This window comes from Emys orbicularis, chromosome 4 (assembly GCF_028017835.1).
Source record: "Emys orbicularis isolate rEmyOrb1 chromosome 4, rEmyOrb1.hap1, whole genome shotgun sequence".
NCBI lineage: Eukaryota > Metazoa > Chordata > Testudines > Emydidae > Emys > Emys orbicularis.
Genome location: NC_088686.1, coordinates 12,485,552 through 12,505,404, shown reverse-complemented (window position 1 = coordinate 12,505,404; position 19,853 = coordinate 12,485,552). Strand labels below are relative to the sequence as shown.

At 47.1% G+C, this 19,853-nt stretch overlaps 1 protein-coding gene across 2 annotated transcripts in view; it reads left to right on the top strand.

Annotated features, from left to right (window-relative positions):
* Positions 1-13,990: 13,990 nt before the first annotated feature.
* SLC35F4 (solute carrier family 35 member F4) overlaps positions 13,991-19,853 on the top strand; it is a 197,147-nt gene continuing 191,284 nt past the window's right edge. For both annotated transcript variants that reach the window (XM_065404139.1, XM_065404138.1), the window contains exon 1: positions 13,991-14,093. In XM_065404139.1, the coding sequence (XP_065260211.1) occupies positions 13,991-14,093 (103 nt within the window). The remainder of the gene's footprint in view (positions 14,094-19,853) is intronic.

The window sequence follows — 19,853 nt, the reverse complement described above, 5'->3', positions numbered from 1 at the left end:
CACCATTCTCCAGCAACCCACCTCGCGCCAGTGACCAGTCAGCTGGGCGATGTTTTAAATGTAATGAGCTGGGGCATGTAAAGGCCAACTGCCCCAAGAACCCCAACAGATTACAGTTCATTGCACCGGGGTCACACCAAAGGTCCTCAGGCCCAGTGGCCTCCCAGATACCCTCAGAGCGAAGGGAAACTGTGAGTGTGGGTGAGAAGAAGGTTATCACATGGAGGGACACTGGAGCACAGGTGTTAGCTATCCACCAATCCTTAGTGGACCCCGAATTCATCAACCCAGTGACTATTCAACCCTTCAAGTCAAACTCTTTTGACTTGCCTACAGCCAAGTTGCCTGTCCAGTACAAGGGCTGGTCAGAAATGTGGACTTTTGCAGTCTATGATGATTATCCCATTCCCATGCTGCTGGGAGAAGACTTGGCCCACCATGTGAAGCTAGCCAAGAGGGTGGGAATGGTCACCTGCAGCCAGGCTAAGCAAGCCTTCACACCTTGCTCTGTTCCTGAGCCTTCTACAAGGGTCCAGTCTGTGTTACCAGAAACCCAGATTGAGGTGGTGGAACCGGACCCCAGGCCAACGTCTGCGACAGCAGTAGTGGACCCAGTCACAGAGACCCAGCAGAGCCAGTCCCAGAACTGGAACTGGCGGAGCAACCAGCACCAGAACCATTGCCAGCACTGAATCCAGCGCTTGCAACCCCGTCTGCAACTCCAACATCAGAGGGCACCACTGAGCCCGCACTGGCAGCATCAGCTAAACCTGCACAAGAGGCTCAACCGGAGCCTGAAACACAACATAGTGCACCAGCGGAGAGCGGTTCACAGTCAACAGAAACAGCCCCATCACCTGCATCGCTTCCAGAGGGACCAAGTCCACCATCCAGTGAGGAACTGATGTCTCCAGCATCAAGGGAACAGTTCCAGGCCAAGCAGGAAGCAGATGAAAGCCTCCAGGTAGCTTGGACAGCAGCACGGAGCAACCCACTGCCTCTCAGCTTTTCTAATCAATCCCGGTTTGTTGTAGAAAGAGGACTTTTATACAAGGAAACTCTTTCTGGTGGGCACCAGGAAGACTGGCATCCTCAAAGACAGTTGGTAGTTCCAACTAAGTACCGGGTAAAGCTCTTGAGCTTAGCCCATGATCATCCTAGTGGCCATGCTGGGGTAAACAGGACCAAAGACCGTTTGGGGAAGTCCTTCCACTGGGAGGGAATGGGCAAGGACGTTTCTACTTATGTCTGGTCTTGTGAGGTGTGCCAAAGAGTGGGAAAACCCCAAGACCAGGTCAAAGCCCCTCTCCAGCCACTCTCCATAATTGAGGTTCCATTACAGCAAGTAGCTGTGGATATTCTGGGTCCTTTCCAAAAAAGACACACAGAGGAAAGCAGTACATACTGACTTTCATAGATTTTGCCACCCGATGGCCGGAAGCAGTAGCTCTAAGCAACACCAGGGCTAAAAGTGTGTGCCAAGCATTACCAGACATTTTTGCCAGGGTAGGTTGGCCCTCCAACATCCTTACGGATTCAGGAACTAATTTCCTGGCAGGGACCATGAAAAGCCTGTGGGAAGCTCAAGCCATCCCTTTCCACCATCAAACAAATGGCCTGGTGGAGAAGTTTAATGGTTCTTTGGGGGCCATAATACGTAAATTCGTAAATGAGCACTCCAATGATTGGGACCTAGTGTTGCAGCAGTTGCTCTTTGCCTACAGAGCTGTACCACACCTCAGTTTAGGGTTTTCACCATTTGAACTTGTGTATGGCCACGAGGTTAAGGGGCCATTACAGTTGGTGAAGCAGCAATGGGAGGGGTTTACGCCTTCTCCAGGAACTAACATTCTGGACTACACCTACAAAACCTCCGAACCTCTTTAGCTCTTGCTAGAGAAAACCTAAAAGAGGCTCAGGAAGAGCAAAAGGCCTGGTATGATAAACATGCCAGAGAGTGTTCCTTCAAAGTAGGGGACCAGGTTATGGTCTTGAAAGCGCTACAGGCCCATAACATGGAAGCGTCATGGGAAGGGCCATTTACGGTCCAAGAGCACCTGGGAGCTGTTAACTATCTCATAGCATCCCCCACCTCAAACCTAAAGTGTACCATATTAATTCTCTAAAGCCCTTTTATTCCAGAGAATTAAAGCTTTGTCAGTTTACAGCCTAGGGAGGAGATGACGCTGAGTGACCTGAAGGTGTCTACTATGAAGGAAAAAGTGACAGTGGTGTGGAAGAGGTGACCCTCTCCATGACCCTTGGATGGATGCAGCAACAGCAGATCAAGGAGCTGTGCACTAGCTTCACGCCGATGTTCTCAGCCACCCCAGGATGGAGCGAACGGGCATACCACTCCATTGACACAGAGCTCCAGGAAGAAATCACAGCCAGTGTGGAACTGGCTGTCCAGCACCGTCTGTGATTTGGGGGGAGTGTCATAAACATACAGCTATGGGTAGCATAAAATCCCTCCTTTACCTGTAAAGGGTTAAGAAGCTCAAATAACCTGGTTGGCACCTGACCAAAAGGACCAATAAGGAAAGAAGATACTTTCAAATCTGGGGAGGGGGAAGGTTTTGTTTGGGCTCTTTTGTGTGTGTTCCCTCTTGAGACAAAGAGAGAGACCAAGCAGGTAGTCCAGCTCCTACTGAAATGATACATCTAAAATTACAGAATTGTAAGTAATAGCAAGGAAATGTGTTAGATTATCTTTTGTTTTAGCTTGTGAATTTTCCCTATGCCAAGAGGGAGGTTTATTCCTGTTTTGTAACTTTGAAGTTGAGCCTAGAGCGGAATCCTCTGTGTTTTAAATCTTTTTATTATCCTGTAAACTTACCTTCCATCCTGATTTTACAGGGGTGCTTCTTTTATTTATTTTTTTTATAATAAAGTTCTTCTTTTAAGAACCTGATTGGTTTTTAGTGTCCTAAAAATCCAAGGGTCTGGTCTGTGCTCACCTTGTTAACCTATTTGGTTGGTATATTATTCTCAAGTCTCCCCAGGAAAGGGGGTGAAGGGGCCTTGGGGGATATTTTGGGGGAGGATAGGGCTCCAAGTGGCCCCTCCCTGAATGTTTGTTTAAATCATTTGGTGGTGGCAGCAATACCGTCCAAGGACAAGGAAAGGAATTTGTGCCTTGGGGAAGTTTTTAACCTAAGCTGGTGGAATATAAATTTAGAGGGTCTATAATTTGGGTCCCCACATCTGTACCCCAGAGTTCAGAGTGGGGAGGGAACCCTGACAGCCAGTTTCTTCAATGTGGTGTGGCTGTTCTGCAGATCCTTGTCACAGAGCAGGCATGTACAGCCCTGCTAAGACTCCCATCCCAGGTGTAGGTGTAGGGGATGTGACTGGAAGAAAAGCAGGGTGGTCTGGACACCTCTAGGCTGCACTGATCCCCAGCCCCTTGGTGCTCTTAGCAACTGGCATAAATTAGACTGCTCTCATTTATATGTGGGGAATGTGTCGCATACTTCATGACTGGGAGAATGCACAGGTGAGCTTTGAACCGCTTCTGCCTTTCCCCCCCAGCCTGTGCTGTGCCTTGACTGCCAAGAACTGAAAGAGTTACAAAGTTGCCTTCATAATTATTATTTAGCCATAGCTAACAATTTTTTTTTGAATAGGCACTGATGCAGGGCAAAGCAGGATGAACAGAGGGATAGTTTACAAATGTCATGTTAAGTCCACGACATGTCACGTTAGTTCCGTTGCCTGTCTGTGTGCATGAATCTCTCGCCGGCCTTTCCTCGTCCACTATTGCTCTCTCTTTTCTTTGACTTTCCTTCCTTTTTTTGTCTTGGGTTCTTCTCCACCACCCACAATGTCACCCTTATGCTTTGGATCATGCAGGATTGAGCGCTTCTTACTGTTCCACTGGTCAATGAAATGGATTAGTACAGAGGGATGGGCCCCAGCCCCTTAGCTCAGGTCTGAATCGTAACCTCCCAAAGTTCAACAGTGTTCAGCTTATTTGGGGCCCCCTTTGGTCCATTGTCATGGGAGGATTTTGAGGTTTGATTGCAGTTTTGGACCCAAATTGGAATTTCCTGAGTTTCCAGGGGGAGGGGACGGGTTCTGGATCCAAGAGTTCTGTTTTGGATATGTCTGTACTATATATTCTAATCTCTGCAATAGGTAACTTTCAGTTTCATTGAAGGAGATACCATGTCATTCTTCATACGTAGTGCATCTGAGGCAGAATGCAAAAGGAAACAGGTATGGCACAAAAAGATGGAGACCTATCTACTCTGGTGAGTTTTACACTGACAGTGGTGAGTGGACACTCAGTCATTTCACACCTTATACACGACACCCTTTCTTCTATCTAGGGGCCTAATTTCTTCACATTCACACCAGTTTCTAAACTGGACTAACTCCATTGACTTACACTGGTGTGAGAGGAGAACTGGGGTAATAAAAACAGTAAGGGAAAAAAGCCTTTTAAGATCCTAAAATAGTTGCGATGCTGATTTATTTTATTTTGGACACCCCATCAAATTGCAATAGCTATTTAAAGCAAATTGTTCAATATTTTCATAGAAAATTGTGTACAGGGGTTTTAATTTAGGATGATAAGAATTGTAATTTATTTTTCACTAAAATTTTTAATTTTGCTTTGAACATTGCCTCATTGAATGTGATTTGATTTCATCTCAGTTACTAACATTCCTGGGGTTTATAGTTTAGCTGTATGCAGAGAATGGGGTACCTGTTAAATAAAAGCTTCCTGTGTTTTCTTCATGGTACATTTAAGAAACAGTGCAGACAAGAACAAAGGAAAACAATCCTGGCTGGACAGTCATATCAGAGGTGACTCATTAGTATAGGCAACTATCTTAATGTTTTGTGCTGCTACCCCCTCATCACAGTATGTGTGCACACGCCTATAGAGACGCAGAAGACTGCAGCATACAGGGTATGAAATCTGAGCAACTAGCCACCTCTTTCTAGTGCCAAGTTGTAACCTCCCAGGTAGGGTGACCAGATGTCCCGATTTTATAGGGACAGTCCCGATATTTGGGGTTTTGTCTTATATAGGTGCCTATTACCCCCCAACCCCTGTCCCGATTTTTCACCCTTGCTGTCTGGTCACCCTACTCCCAGGTCTTGAACCGAGTCCTGGGAATTCCTAGACAGCCACTGCATCCTGGTCTCCACCCACTGTCTGCTGAAACCTGGTGGGCTGAGAAGCTGGCAGGACTGTAGCCTCAGCCAAGGCACCACGCATGGGAGCCCTGATTGGAGGATCGCCCTGCCCCACTGATTGGTCCAGCCACATTACTTAAGCCAGAAGGAGGAACAGGATGTTTGCCTGAGCAACTAGGTGGTTTCCTATTGTGGGTGCACTGGTCCCTGCTTGTGACTGGTTCCTGTACCTATCCTTGTTCCTGATTCCAGCTCTGCGCCTGCCTCACCCCTGCTTTCGCTCTTGTTCCCACCATGTTCCTGTGCCAGGCTCGATCCTTGCCTCTCCTCCCGTTCCTGCCCTTACGCCTTGCCTCCAATCATCAGTTTCCAGTCCTGGCTCCATCCTCGGCCTCCTGCTTCTGATCCTGACTCTGGCTTGGACCCTGGCTCTGGTAACTAGCAGTTGACTCTGGTGCTGACCCTTTGCTTTGTTCTCCATCCTAAATGCCTGCTCCACCCACTAGAGCCAACTCCTGCTCTGACCTCTAGGCCAGACCGCCTACATCCAGGTCCATAACACAAGTCTGGCCAACGTAGCTACCTGGATGAATAAGGGAGGAGAGAAGTGGGGTGGGGGACTGGCATTGTCTAGTGGCTAAGGCACTAGACTGGGAGTCAGGAAAACTGGTTTCTTATCCAGCGGTTCTGTCACTGAGCTGCTGTGTGACTTCAGCCAAGACACTTCCTGTCACTGTCCCTTGTTTCTTCTGCCACCCCTTGTCTGGACAGTAAGCTTATCAGGGCAGGTACTGTCACTCACTTGGTTGTACGCTGATATGGCATGCTGGTGCCGCTAGATGATATTGTAATATAAATAAGAAAAGGGAAAGGCAAAACTGATGCTTCTTATCTTCTGGACCTGGGAGAACCTGAGCCTATGCTGCCCTAGAACTGAAGGTGTCTGTGGGGGGGAAAAGGCTTACAGAAATGAAGTCTGGTTCCATAATCTTCACTCGTGGGAAGGGTCCCATAGTTTCGGGATGGAACTAAAAGTTGGGAAGAAAAGCTGACCTGCCTTTAGTGATATAGGATGCCCAGCCTCTAATATACAGCACTGGGTATTCTGGATCTGCCCATCACTTTCTTATGTGTTCTCCTCTACTAGCTACTTACACAAACTCCCCATGCTGCCTTCTGTGCAGATGTAATACATAGGCCTTGGAAGATGTATTGGACACACAGTATCTGGAGGGCTAAATTTACTAACCAGAGTTGGTTAGAAATAACAGGGCATAGGCCCACCAGAGAGTTTCAGGGGCAATGCCCTGGTAGAAAGCCTGCCCCCACCACTCACAGTGGCTGGTCTTTCTACCAGGGTGATCTTCTGAAATGCTGCTCTTCACCTTTTTATCAACCTGTAGTATCCATCTTTCTCTTTGCTAGAACAGTGGGGGAGCTCTGTTTCTTCTTTCTCTTCTATAGCCTTCTGGCTGCCGTCAGTGCCCCCATTACTCTGTATTTTTATACCAGACCCATCACCATAGTGTCTGAGTACTTCTACCCCTGCTGCCTCTTAGTGGCCGCAAAGAGGGGAAGGGGACAGGTCTCTTCCACTCTATCCCTCTCCCACCATCTGTTTTTTTTTTTAAAAATTCGCACCTCTTTGAACAACTCCATTGCCTGTTTCAGCTTCTGCTCATAACATTCTGCTGCTGCAGCAGCGTGAAACTAACATGATTCTTTACAATTACAGTGCTCCCACAGGGTTCTGAAAGAGAACTTCCAAATTGACCAGAACCTTGTTGATTTCCATCAGTGCTGCTTGGCAAAGCTATGAGCAGCCACAGAGGCACTGGAGCTGTCTGGCTGCAGACTCAAGAAGACAGTAGTGTGGTGTTTACATCATTCTCATATTTAGAAGGTTATCTTTGTAAATAGAAGGGCTAGCCTCTTGATTTAAAATGAAAGCTTAAAGTCCATGGATATTGGTGATATAAATCCCCTCACTTACTGGTGAAAGCTTCCTGTTTGTCAGAGTTGAGTGAAGTCAATGGGATGACTTATAGACTTCAAGTTAAGCTACTGCTTAAGTGCTTTACTGAACAGGAGCCTTAGTTTTTAGTCAGAGCGGTGGAAGTATAAATCTTTCTAGAATCACTTTAGCATATTTATGCAGCTAGTCATTTAGACTGAAACTGTTAACTTGAAAAGTTGGAACAAATAAGTCCCCAAGTGCATTAAATTGTGTAAATATCTGTTTCTTAGTTATAAATGATGCTTGATACAGTTTATCCTATTGAACCTCCCACTGTATTTCTGTGTATAACATTTCAAAAAGCTTTTCCATATAAAAAGTAACATGCTTAATTTTTTTTAAAAGTCGTCAGCATAGCAAGAATTCAGAAATAAGACCAAGCTGAAATTCATTATAAGCTTTCAAAGACACAGAAGTACTACTGTGTCTATTGCATATAGTCAGATGCTGGATGGGAAACCTAGCCAGGAGCAATTTCAAGAATTATTTTGCTTTACATTATTATCTAGGGATGTTTGGACATGCACAGCATGTCCTTGAAAGACAAAGGGTAAAAGGAAGAAGAGACGAAATATTAAACCAAATCTATGGTGTTTAGAAACAATTTTAACTTTACAGTTGTTTCTGGTCTTATTAGTTTAACCTTCAAATGAACCAGATCAATTCTTTTCTCTCTAAAGTAGCACTTTTAAGTCTTGAAAGTTGACTTTGAAGCTGAGATCAATGCCGATACTGTTTCATAACAGCGGCTCCCGCTGGAACAGGGTTGGGGATGCCTTGTCATTTATTCAGTGACTCCAAACAACATACAATGCAAGTGACTTATGCTTTCCGAGTTATAGAGAATTTTGGTATTAAATATTTAAAAAGGGCTCTAGGGGTGATCCCGGCAATTACAGACCGGTATGTCTAACATCGGTACCGGGCAAATTAGTTGAAACAATAGTAAAGAACAAAATTGTCAGACACATAGAAAAACATAAACTCTTGAGCAATAGTCAACATGGTTTCTGTAAAGGGAAATCGTGTCTTACTAATCTATTAGAGTTCTTTGAAGGGGTCAACAAACATGTGGACAAGGGGGATCCGGTGGACATAGTGTACTTAGATTTCCAGAAAGCCTTTGACAAGGTCCCTCACCAAAGGCTCTTACATAAATTAAGCTGTCATGGGATAAAAGGGAAGGTCCTTTCATGGATTGAGAACTGGTTAAAGGACAGGGAACAAAGGGTAGGAATTAATGGTAAATTCTCAGAATGGAGAGGGGTAACTAGTGGTGTTCCCCAAGGGTCAGTCCTAGGACCAATCCTATTCAATTTATTCATAAATGATCTGGAGAAAGGGGTAAACAGTGAGGTGGCAAAGTTTGCAGATGATACTAAACTACTCAAGATAGTTAAGACCAAAGCAGATTGTGAAGAACTTCAAAAAGATCTCACAAAACTAAGTGATTGGGCAGCAAAATGGCAAATGAAATTTAATGTGGATAAATGTAAAGTAATGCACATTGGAAAAAATAACCCCAACTATACATACTACATGATGGGGGCTAATTTAGCTACAACGAGTCAGGAAAAAGATCTTGGTGTCATCGTGGATAGTTCTCTAAAGATGTCCACGCAGTGTGCAGAGGCGGTCAAAAAAGCAAACAGGATGTTAGGAATCATTAAAAAGGGGATAGAGAATAAGACTGAGAATATATTATTGCCCTTATATAAATCCATGGTACGCCCACATCTCGAATACTGTGTACAGATGTGGTCTCCTCACCTCAAAAAAGATATTCTAGCACTAGAAAAGGTTCAGAAAAGAGCAACTAAAATGATTAAGGGTTTAGAGAGGGTCCCATATGAGGAAAGATTAAAGAGGCGAGGACTCTTCAGTTTGGAAAAGAGAAGACTAAGGGGGTACATGATAGAGGTATATAAAATCATGAGTGATGTTGAGAAAGTGGATAAGGAAAAGTTATTTACTTATTCCCATAATACAAGAACTAGGGGTCACCAAATGAAATTAATAGGCAGCAGGTTTAAAACAAATAAAAGGAAGTTCTTCTTCACGCAGCGTACAGTCAACGTGTGGAACTCCTTACCTGAGGAGGTTGTGAAGGCTAGGACTATAACAATGTTTAAAAGGGGACTGGATAAATTCATGGTGGCTAAGTCCATAAATGGCTATTAGCCAGGATGGGTAAGAATGGTGTCCCTAGCGTCTGTTCGTCAGAGGATGGAGATGGATGGCAGGAGAGAGATCACTTGATCATTGCCTGTTAGGTTCACTCCCTCTGGGGCACCTGGCATTGGCCACTGTCGGTAGACAGATACTGGGCTAGATGGACCTTTGGTCTGACCCAGTACGGCCTTTCTTATGTTCTTATGTAGAGTGCCTGGATCCTGAGCGTGCTCGCAACTCCTATTGACTCAGCACCTCTCAAGGTTAATTAGTAGATGAACACAGGTTAGTTGTGTGGTATTAGACCACCATAGGCAATGAAAAACTGGGAAATTAGATTTATTCTCCCATTCCTGACTGAGTGTAGTCTCACCGATGTGTGGCTGATTTAACACCTAGTACACTAGTTACCAGTAAAAGTCTCTTGCAGAGCAAGGGGCGACAAGTAACCAAGATCAAAAGAGTATTTAGTCTCTTAAATGCATCTATTATATCCACATGTTCACACACAAAAAAATCCAATCTTCAAAGCCCTGTACTAACATGCGGGCAGGGGACTGGACTCGATGACCTCTCGAGGTCCCTTCCAGTCCTAGAATCTATGAATCTATGAACATTAACCATTGAATGAATACCTACAAACCTGTGTGTTAAGTGAGTGCAGTGGCTACTTTTACACATCTCTTTGTTTGGGCTTATAAAAGGCCTGTACTGTGGCCTCATTTTATGTGGCCATGCGGAGGGGGTGGGGAATTAAGGCCCAGAGCCCACTACCCTGTATGGCTACATAAGATGGGCATCCTGGTGTGAAGAGCAGGGGCTGGAAGCCTGGTGCTGTGAATGGGCAGTGACTCCACCTCCCTCCCCATGCACCAGCTCCTGGAGGGATGTGAGGTGGGGATAGTGCAGGGAGGGTGCAGAAAAGAGAGAAAAATGGTTGGAGGGCAGGAGAAACCCCTGACAGTGAGCCTTGAAGAGCTCAATCTGTTTAGTTTATCAAAAAGAAGACTGAGCAGTGACTTGATTATTTCGTGGGGAGAAAATATGGGGTAACGAAAGGCCTCTTTAATCTCACAAAGAAAAACAGAACAAGAACCCATGGCTGGAAGGTGAAGCCAGAAATGAGACCTAAAACACATTTTTATCCGTGAGGGGGAGTAACCATTGCACCACACTGCCAAGGGATGTGGTGAATTCTCCATCTCTTGATGTCGTCAGATGAAGACTGGATGCCTTTCTGGAAGATAGCCATGGCCCAAACATAAATCGCTTGGCTCAACACAGGGGTAACTGGCTGAATGTAAAGACCTGTGATCCACAGGAGGTCCGACTATGTGACACACGTGACAGCAAAGCCAGGACTTGAGAGTCGAGTGTCAGTAATAGTGTGTTTCCTGAAGCAAGGTGACGTGCTTCATGGTCTATGGCCAGCTGGAGGACATCCCTCTTGGCTGCTGAGATTCCCTCAACATTGAGGTACCATCCCTTGCGAGCCAGCCCCACTGCTAGGGTTTGGAACGCTGGCCCTGAAAGGGACCCCACTGGAGGACTCCTGGGGGCTGTATTTTTCTTTCACTTTTTACGATGAGAACTTGAGCTCCAATTTCACATGTTGTGTACTTTAGTTTTACTTTTAGTTAGTGATGTGGGGGGGGGCATGTGGAGGCAGTAGACTTCCTCCCCACTCCTGAAGACCTGGCTGTGACACCACAGCTGATCTCTCGACACCCCTTTGCTAGGGCAGCTCAGGCACGCTTGGACAAGGGTGTACTAGCCCTTTCCCATGCACATATGACCAGCGGGGCCAGGGAGCTGAAAACGGCATCCTCACAAAGGGGAAGCGGGGGCGGGGGGATCTAACACACTATGCCCTGGTCTACACTGATAACTTACATCGGCATAGCTATGTTCCTCGGGTGTGAAAAAATCCACAGCTGAGACTTATCTCTGCAGACCTAACCCCCAGTGCAAGGTTGATGGAAGAATTCTTCCCTTGACCCAGCTACCGCCTGTGGGGGAGGTGGATTAAGTACATGATGGGAGAACCCCTCCCATCGCCGTAGTGAGTTTCTATGCTGAAGCTCTGCAGAGCTTATATCGTTTGAAGCTATGCCACTGTAGCATTTGAAGTGTAGACAGATGCTGCGTAAATTCAGGAGTCCATTGCTGCACCTGTCTCCTTGCCACTTGATCACACACCCTGGACCAGGCTCAACAGGCTACTCTCCGGTTCGCACAGAGTTGCGGCAACTATGCACCAGCCTGGCCTGGTTTCCTCCCCACATGTGACAGTGGGGCAGTGCTGCAGACAACAGCTCATGTGGTGGAAAAGTGCCCAACCTGACAGTGGAGGACTTTTTTGCCACTCTAACTGCATCTACACTAGGGTTTAGGCTGGCATAGGTCTGTCAGCTAGGGTGGTGATTTTTTTCAAACTCCTAACTGATATAGCGATTCTGGCAAAACTTTTGAGTATAGACAAGGCCGAGGGCACAGTGCCGCCTGGGGTTGCTCCTGGGATGGTGCAGTCTACGTACCAACCCTTGCTCAAGGCTGTGCCCAAGGGCACCATCTAGACCAAAGGGAGGGAAAGGATCAAATGAAAGAAGGTGCCAAACTGTTCTGGTTAATCCAGCCCTATCTTTTTATATACTCTCCATGTTATGTTCATGGCATACAGAGACATTAGATCAAAACATAAAATACTCTTTCTGGGAGGTTGCAACATAGCACTGCTTGACTTCTTAGAATCCAGAACACTAATGCACAAGAACCAAAAACAGAGAGAGATAAAGCAGGCTGCTCTCTAAGGCAGCAAAGTACAACTCACTCCACCTTGCTTCCCTCCAGAATCCCCTACCCTGCAAGCAAGACAAGGAAAGCCTCAAAGAATGTAAAGTGTCAGATTACAATTTTAACAGTTTGCAATACGTCACACTCTGCTCATCTGGTTAGTGGGTTTAGGGTCAGAGCCTATAACTCCCTCCCCATCCACCCCCAACATTGACTCCATTGGCTAAAGAGTGAATGAAGCTACAGGATTCACCCCTGATACCAACAGGACACATGGAGAGTGATTCAGAAGAGGCAAGATTCCCCAAGGGTAAGAAGCTGATCCTACCAAAAGAGGTGCTAGGGGGGCAGATCTGACTGCACAAAGGAGGACACCAGTGGAGACAAGAACCAAACAAACCTGAGCTGGGTAAGGTAGAGGAGCCCAAAGTCTCCCACAATGTGCCCCAAATCCAGGGGAAGGGAAGAGCACTTCTGCTTTAGTGGGGAGGACTGAAGGCCTCTGCCCCCTCCTCACAGCCTACACTGGAGGCAGATCCAAGAAGCAGGAGAGGGGCTTGCATGCAATTTGGAAGGGCAGTTGATAGTACACCTAGGCTGGGCAGTAGACCAAGCAAATGTCATGCCTCTGCCTTTACACTCATGAATTTCCCTGTGATGTCCCACCCTCTCTATAGCAGCTGTGATCATGCACCGAGCTGGGAAGAGTAGCAAAGGACTAGGCTCCTGACCCTTTCAGTTCAAGGGTTGGGTGGAGGAAAGGCGCAAAGGCTTCCCTTACATTGTCCATGCACGGTAGGACCCTGCTCCCTTCCTGCCCAGAATGGAGGGCACACAGGGAAAGAGCAGCCGTGGGGTGGATGATGGCCTCAAAAAGCTCCTGATCACCAGTCTCCCTGTTGTCCAAGCCCCCTCAACTCCAAAGTGTTCCAAACCCCAGCCTCTGACCCCCAGTGTGTTCCTGTTCCCCACCTCACTGCCCCCCAGCCTCTGACCCCCAATGTGTTCCTGTTCCCCACCTCACTGCCCCCCAGCCTCTGACCCCCAACGTGTTCCTGTTCCCCACTTCCCTGCCCCCAGCCTCTGACCCCCAACGTGTTCCTGTTCCCCACTTCCCTGCTCCCAGCCTCTGACCCCCAACGTGTTCCTGTTCCCCACCTCCCTGCCCCCCAGCCTCTGACCCCCAATGTGTTCCTGTTCCCCACCTCACTGCCCCCCAGCCTCTGACCCCCAACGTGTTCCTGTTCCCCACTTCCCTGCCCCCAGCCTCTGACCCCCAACGTGTTCCTGTTCCCCACCTCCCTGCCCCCCAGCCTCTGACCCCCAACGTGTTCCTGTTCCCCACTTCCCTGCCCCCCAGCCTCTGACCCCCAACGTGTTCCTGACCCCCACCTCCCTGCTACCCCATCCCACCGCACTTCTCCCCACACTCCCTGACCCCCATTTCCCAACCTCTGACCCCTAACGTGTTCCTGTTCCCCCAGCTTCTGACGCCCCCCAGCCTCTGACCCCCAACGTGTTCCTAGCCCCCCACCTCCCTGCTGCCCCATCCCACCGCACTCCTCCCCACCCCGGTGCTCCAGCCCCCCAGCAGCGGGACGAGCCGTGGCCCAGCCGCGGGCGGGCGGGGGTGGCCCGGCTCCCCGGCCAGCCGTGGCCCGAGCGGAGCCGCAGGACGCTTGGCAGCGGCGGGGGAGGCTGGCTCGGCGGCGGCTGCCGCGGTGCGGGGGGGAGCCCGTCCTGCGCCAGGCGGCGGAGCCAGAGCCCCAGCGCCGGAGCAGAGCAGCGGCTGCACCACGAGCTGCGGCAGCAGCAGCAGCCGCCGCCGCCTCCGCACCTGCCCCCCAGCCGCTCCCCATGGATGTCAAGGCAGCGCCCAACGGGGTGGCCACCATCGAGGACAGGATCTTACGGATCACGGGCTACTATGGCTATTACCCCGGCTACTCCAGCCAGAAAAGTAAGCCCCGCGCTCGCCCCTGGCTGGGGGGCGGATTTTCCTCGGGGGGCGGCATTGCAAAGAAGCAGGAGCAGCCGTGGGCGTGAGGGGCCGGCTTTGGCAAGTGCCTCTCCCCCAGCCTGGGGTGGTGGCAAAGGAAACCAGGGGGCTAGTTTTTGGCCGGCACTTGCAAATGGGGCGGGGGTTGGGGGTTGCAAAAGCTGCCCCGGAGCGTGATTTTTGGGGTGCGGGAGGGATGCGAGGGGGGCGCTGGGGTTTGCTTGCAGGGCAGCGCGGGGCTGGCTGGCTTCCTCCGCGTGGTTGTGACTGCGCGGTGGGGCTTTGCTTTGATCTCGCGTGTTAGCCAAGCTCTGGCAATCGCAGGGTAACGGAGCCAGCAGGCGTGGAGGGAGCCCGGCAGCCCAGCGCCCGGCTGCCCAGCGCCCGGCTGCTGCTCGGTGTGCAGCGCGGCTCCTCACCCCCAAACTGTTTCACCCCCATTTAGTTACTCGGGAGGCTCTCCACAGCCGCCTCTCCTTGATAGATGGCATGTGGTGCTGCTCGCCTAAAAGATACCCCCCTCCACACACACTCCCTTAAAAGTCAGATGGGATTTTAAATTTCCCCCCCACCAAAAATAAAGCTGCTGTACAGGTAGAGTTGTCTTTTCCGGTAAGTTAGCTCATGGGGTTGCTGAAGCCGTAGGAGATTTGTGATGCCTGGAGCTGCTGCAGAGCCATCGCTCATATTTACAGACCATACGGTGTGGTAGGTTTCTCGCAGTCATTAGTTTTCCAGCTGTGTCTGGAGCCACTCTTTCATATACAGTCAGATATTATGGAAGAGACAAGTCACTATTTTAGAATTTACCTTCCTGTAGCGCACAGAGATGATTTGTTCTCTTCTCTGAATACTTTACTTACTGGCAAGTTAAACTAAACGGGTTTGGTTTTGCTTTTTGAAATGAGGGATTGAGAGATCGTGGATTTAGACCCTGATTTGCTACAACAAATTCATGGTTGAGGCCAGCTAATTAGGCGAGCCCAGTAGAACAGATAAAATGACAGAGCTCAGAAGAAGAGAAGGAATGCTGATTGTACAGTCTATGTTCCCTGTGTTATATGCTTCAGTCCTGCAGTCATTACTTGGGCAAAACTCCCATTGAAGTCTGAGGGTATTTTGCTTGACTCGCTAATCTCAGTCCAGAGAGTGAAGCTCTGAAAAAATAGTTTTAGCATTTCACTTTGTTTTGGGAAGGTTTAAATATATATCACTCCTCTCTAGTAGCTGTTTTAACATAAGACAGGTAGAATATTCATTTTCCGTCCAAAACTTAATTGTATAGGGTTAGATTTTTCCAGAAAAAAAGCAATGAATTACAGAGTGACTTTTCTTCATGCTACTTTAATATAAAACTTCTCTGGTGAAGGCTTTTCTTTTTTAAGCTGGAGAAGCAAAAATTAAAGCAAGTGCTCCTTGTAGAAATTAAATATTTTTGCTTTTGATGTTTTTAATTAAGAACAGTGGGGTTTTGGCAGCTGGGAAAGCTTTAGAATGTTTCTGTGAAACTATAAATGTCCCGGTGCTCTCTAGAACCATTTATTTTTTTAAACAATGGAAGTTAATCTAATGAAAAGTGATTCACTTTTTTTCCATCTGTGCAAAAGTTACACATTAGGATTTTATTGTTTAATAATTATTTTGCATTTTGCAAAAGCTCAAATGGCCACACATGATACTTAAAATGCAGTGACTAAATCCCGAAGTTGAAACAGTGGCCAGTGCATTTGTGAACGGAAAAAATTTAAGTGGAAAAAAAATAAAGAACAATCTGTTTTCTATGGCTGTTTAAACTCTTTGTGGAATCAAAGAAGATAACCACTTCTAAAAGGTACAACACAACCAGCCAGCCTTAATGGCAAGAATAAACCGAGGATCAACCAACAAAGTGCCAATACTAGACACATGCTCACAGGCTTTATACTTGATATGAGAGAGACTAGCCAGACAATGAAACACAATACAAAATTCTTCGGTCGCATGCAGCTGGGAAACAAACAAACTGAGTAAATCCACCGCATGAGATTATTTGTAGGGTACCAGCAGTGTGCTAGGTACATTGGGCAATAGAGTAGGTAGGTCATTTGATGTGTCTCTAGCAACACAGTCAAGCCAGGACTTTCTGAAGAGTAGCTAGGAAGACACACCAAACAGGAATAAAAACATGTGGAAGTAATGTGATGGTTCAATCCACTGATCAGTGAAACCTGATCAAGGTGGGCCTATTCCTGAAGTCTGGCAAAAAAAAAAAAAAAAAACTCCAGTGGAGAACAATCAAGAGATTTGCTAAATATGGATAGGGGGTAAAGACTTAAGCATGTTGCCTCAGGTTTGCTTTGGCAGCAAAACGGGGTTTTTATATCTGCTTCAATACAGCCTTCTTCTACGTACACTGTGTATCAAAATGCATGGTTGAGTGAGGCCCTGATATTGCAATTCTGCATAGGTAGGTTGCTGAAGTCGGTGGGGCTTTGCCTGGGTGCAGGAGGGTTTCCTGCATTGCGCTCAGTGCAGGAGCAGGGGCTTAAATATCCTACAAATTGAACACGTTACAGATTTCAGAAAACACGCTTGGAGGCCAACACTCATGATTATATTGCAAGCCTCTTGATATATGGTGTTTTTCTTAGAGCCCCAGGGACTAGAAGCAGGTGATTAGGTGTGAAATGTGGCTTTCATTTGAAAAAACAAACCAAAATAAGCTTCTGGTCCTCATGGTTGCAGAGAAAAGCTTGAAAATGTGACCCGAGTTCACCTAAATAGTCAAAAACTAGAAAGCAAATAAAAACAACACTATTTAAAAAAAAATCTCATGATCTTTAAGCCAGTGTCATGATATTTGGAACCTGAATTGCGATTTTTGAGGGCTTGCAACTGGCAATACAGAAAGACTAGTGATTTTAGCTGACTCAGTTTTTGGGTGCAAACGTAAGACATCTTAAAGGGTGGTTGCTCTGAAAAATCAGCCGCCCTTCGGGTGTCTCAAGATGGGGACTTCAAATCTTGGCACACCCATAATCACTAGTCACTTTTGAAAATCTTGGGTGGGAGATTTTACCATGTTACTTTATTTAGGTTAAAATATATTCTGAAATTATTTTAGTGATTTTTAAAAATTAGTATCTCTTACTTTGCACTGTTTTGTACAGTTGTTATTCTGAGAATCCAGACATTATACATATTAAGTATATAGATATCGAATAGATTGATATTCTAAATTGACTTCAGTGGAGCCAGGATTTCACTCTAAGTCCTCCAAGTAAAGAGTAGTGCATAGGCCTCTTGCGGGCCCGCACGACAGGGATGAATTTCACCCATTAGAGAACAAAGTGTATTTCCAGTGTGAAGTAATGGGAAGATGAAATAAAGATATAATGTCTGTGAAATATAATGATGAAGATCAATGAGTGACATAATAGCTGATCTTACAAAAAGGCAGAAACACAGTATTTTCTAGGAAATGTCTTTACTCCAACTGGTACAGTATGTGAGCGTGAAGCTATGGAAAACGTGCGTGTGCGTATGACAGTCCTATCAGTCTGCAGAGTAAGACTTTCTTTTGTCTATTCATTCTAAAAAAAGTAGCTAAAGAAGTAAAAGGTTTTATTTATTCTAGCGGCGCTGTACTCTATCATTAACTAATATTTTGATCCTTGCTAAAATACGCATTTTACAAAAAAAGTAACTCCCTGCTCTCCATGTGTCAGTATATAATGCCTGCATCTGTAACTTTCACTCTATGCATCCGAAGAAGTGAGGTTTTTATCCACGAAAGCTTATGCCCAAATAAATCTGTTAGTCTTTAAGGTGCCACCAGACTCCTTGTTGTTTTTGTAGATACAGACTAACACGGCTACCCCCTGATATTTTACAAAAAGTTTACATTGCATGAAATGTAGCATTAGAAATTGAGATCCTTCTGAATATGCTAATTTACAGGGGTGAGTTTTCCCATCTGCCTGTATGTAGTTGATCTCATCTAGAGCTTGGGCCCCTCTTTAGGAATAAGAGAAGATAGTTCTCTGTCCTGCCTACTCCCAATATGGATGGGCCCTTTCCAAAAACTAATACCATATCTTCCTGTGTATAAGGTGATTTGTGTATAACTTGATGCCATCATTCCCCAATTTAAAATGTATAGAAGTGTGTAAAAACTCCCTGGCTCGTAAGCTAAGGAAGAGGTTGCCCTTCTTTTCTGTTAGGTCCCTATAGGATTTGCAAGGGTAAGAGTGTCCATTGTGCACCATGGCTGCACTGGCCCAGAAAAGAGATTCCAGGTTCTGACCTTGAGTGATAGGCAATGCACACCAGCAGGCAGGGTGGGAGAGGAAAGGGAGAACTGGAGACACAATAACCATCCCTTCTGTGTGGACAAGCGTGTTCACTAGAATTGCCAATTTTATAGTATATAAAAACCGGAAACTTTGTAATATATAAAAAATGGAACCTTCCCTGCCCTGCCCCTTCCCCCTGAGGCCCCACGCCTACTGTGCCCCTTCCTCCAAGGCCCTGCCCCTGCCCCTGCCCAGCCCCTTCCTCCTGAGGCCCCACCCTCATTCACTGCTCTTTCCCCCTCCCCCCATCACTTGCTGCTCTTCCCCTCCTGTGTGGGTTGGGAGGGACTCGCCTGCAGAGCTGGGGCTGGGAGCTGCAGCCGCACGACACAGCTAGGAGGTGGCCCTGGCTGAGTAGGGCCTGACACGGGTGATGACTCTGCGCTTCCCCCGCCCGCAGTAGATCCGACCGGACACTGTTGGGTCCCTTTTTCGACTGGACTGTTGGCCACCCTCGTGTTCACCAATGTGTTACCTCTCAGTAGGGGGGAGGGATAGCTCAGTGGTTTGAGCATTGGCCTGCTAAACCCAGCATTGTAAATTCAATCCTTGAGGGGGGGCCATTTAGGGATCTGGGGCAAAAATCTGTCTGGGGATTGGTCCTGCTTTGAGCAGCGGGTTGGACTAGATGATCTCCTGAGGTCCCTTCCAACCCTGATATTCTATGATTCTGTTTATCTTAGGTCTTTCTCTAGCACTCATCACTGTAGTATCTAAGCACTTAAGGATAGTAAGAGTCTATTGCAGAGATCTTAGCACAAGCCTCACCTGAGACTAAGACTCCACAGGGGCTGCAGAGAGGTGTTCTCTGGGTCCCTGCTAGGATCCTGGTCGGCAGACGCACTCTGAGCGGAATGAACACCCTGCAGCATGAACAGTGCATAGGTGAGTCTGAACCGCCTAGCCTGGCTGACAGGGATCGGGAAAGAATCTAGATGCTGCTGCAGAATATGCCCCCTGATATCAACTTACATCAGTCCAGATGCTGCATATTATTATGCCATAGGGCTTTGCTGTGTGCAGACATTTTTTGGCAAGCTGCCAGTGCGGCCAGGATGTCTGGTGATTGGCAGCATCAGGACCACGTGCAGAGGGAGCTGTCCAGTGCCATCAACAGCAGTCCTGTCCTCTCTACGGGATACCCAGCTGAATACTTTACCTGGATTCTTACAGTGAATGCAGAGTATGGCTTACTACCACGTCACTGTGTAGCTTTATCACGGCACCGTGACCTTACTTAGCGCTCTGGGATGAAGGAGTGAATGTGGCCATGTGTATGTGCAGATGTAGAAAATAAGACATTTATTTTGTTAGCTTGATATAGAAGCTTCCAGTTTTTAGTGATTTACTTTGACAATTTGAGGCCTGATTCAGCAAAGCACTTAAG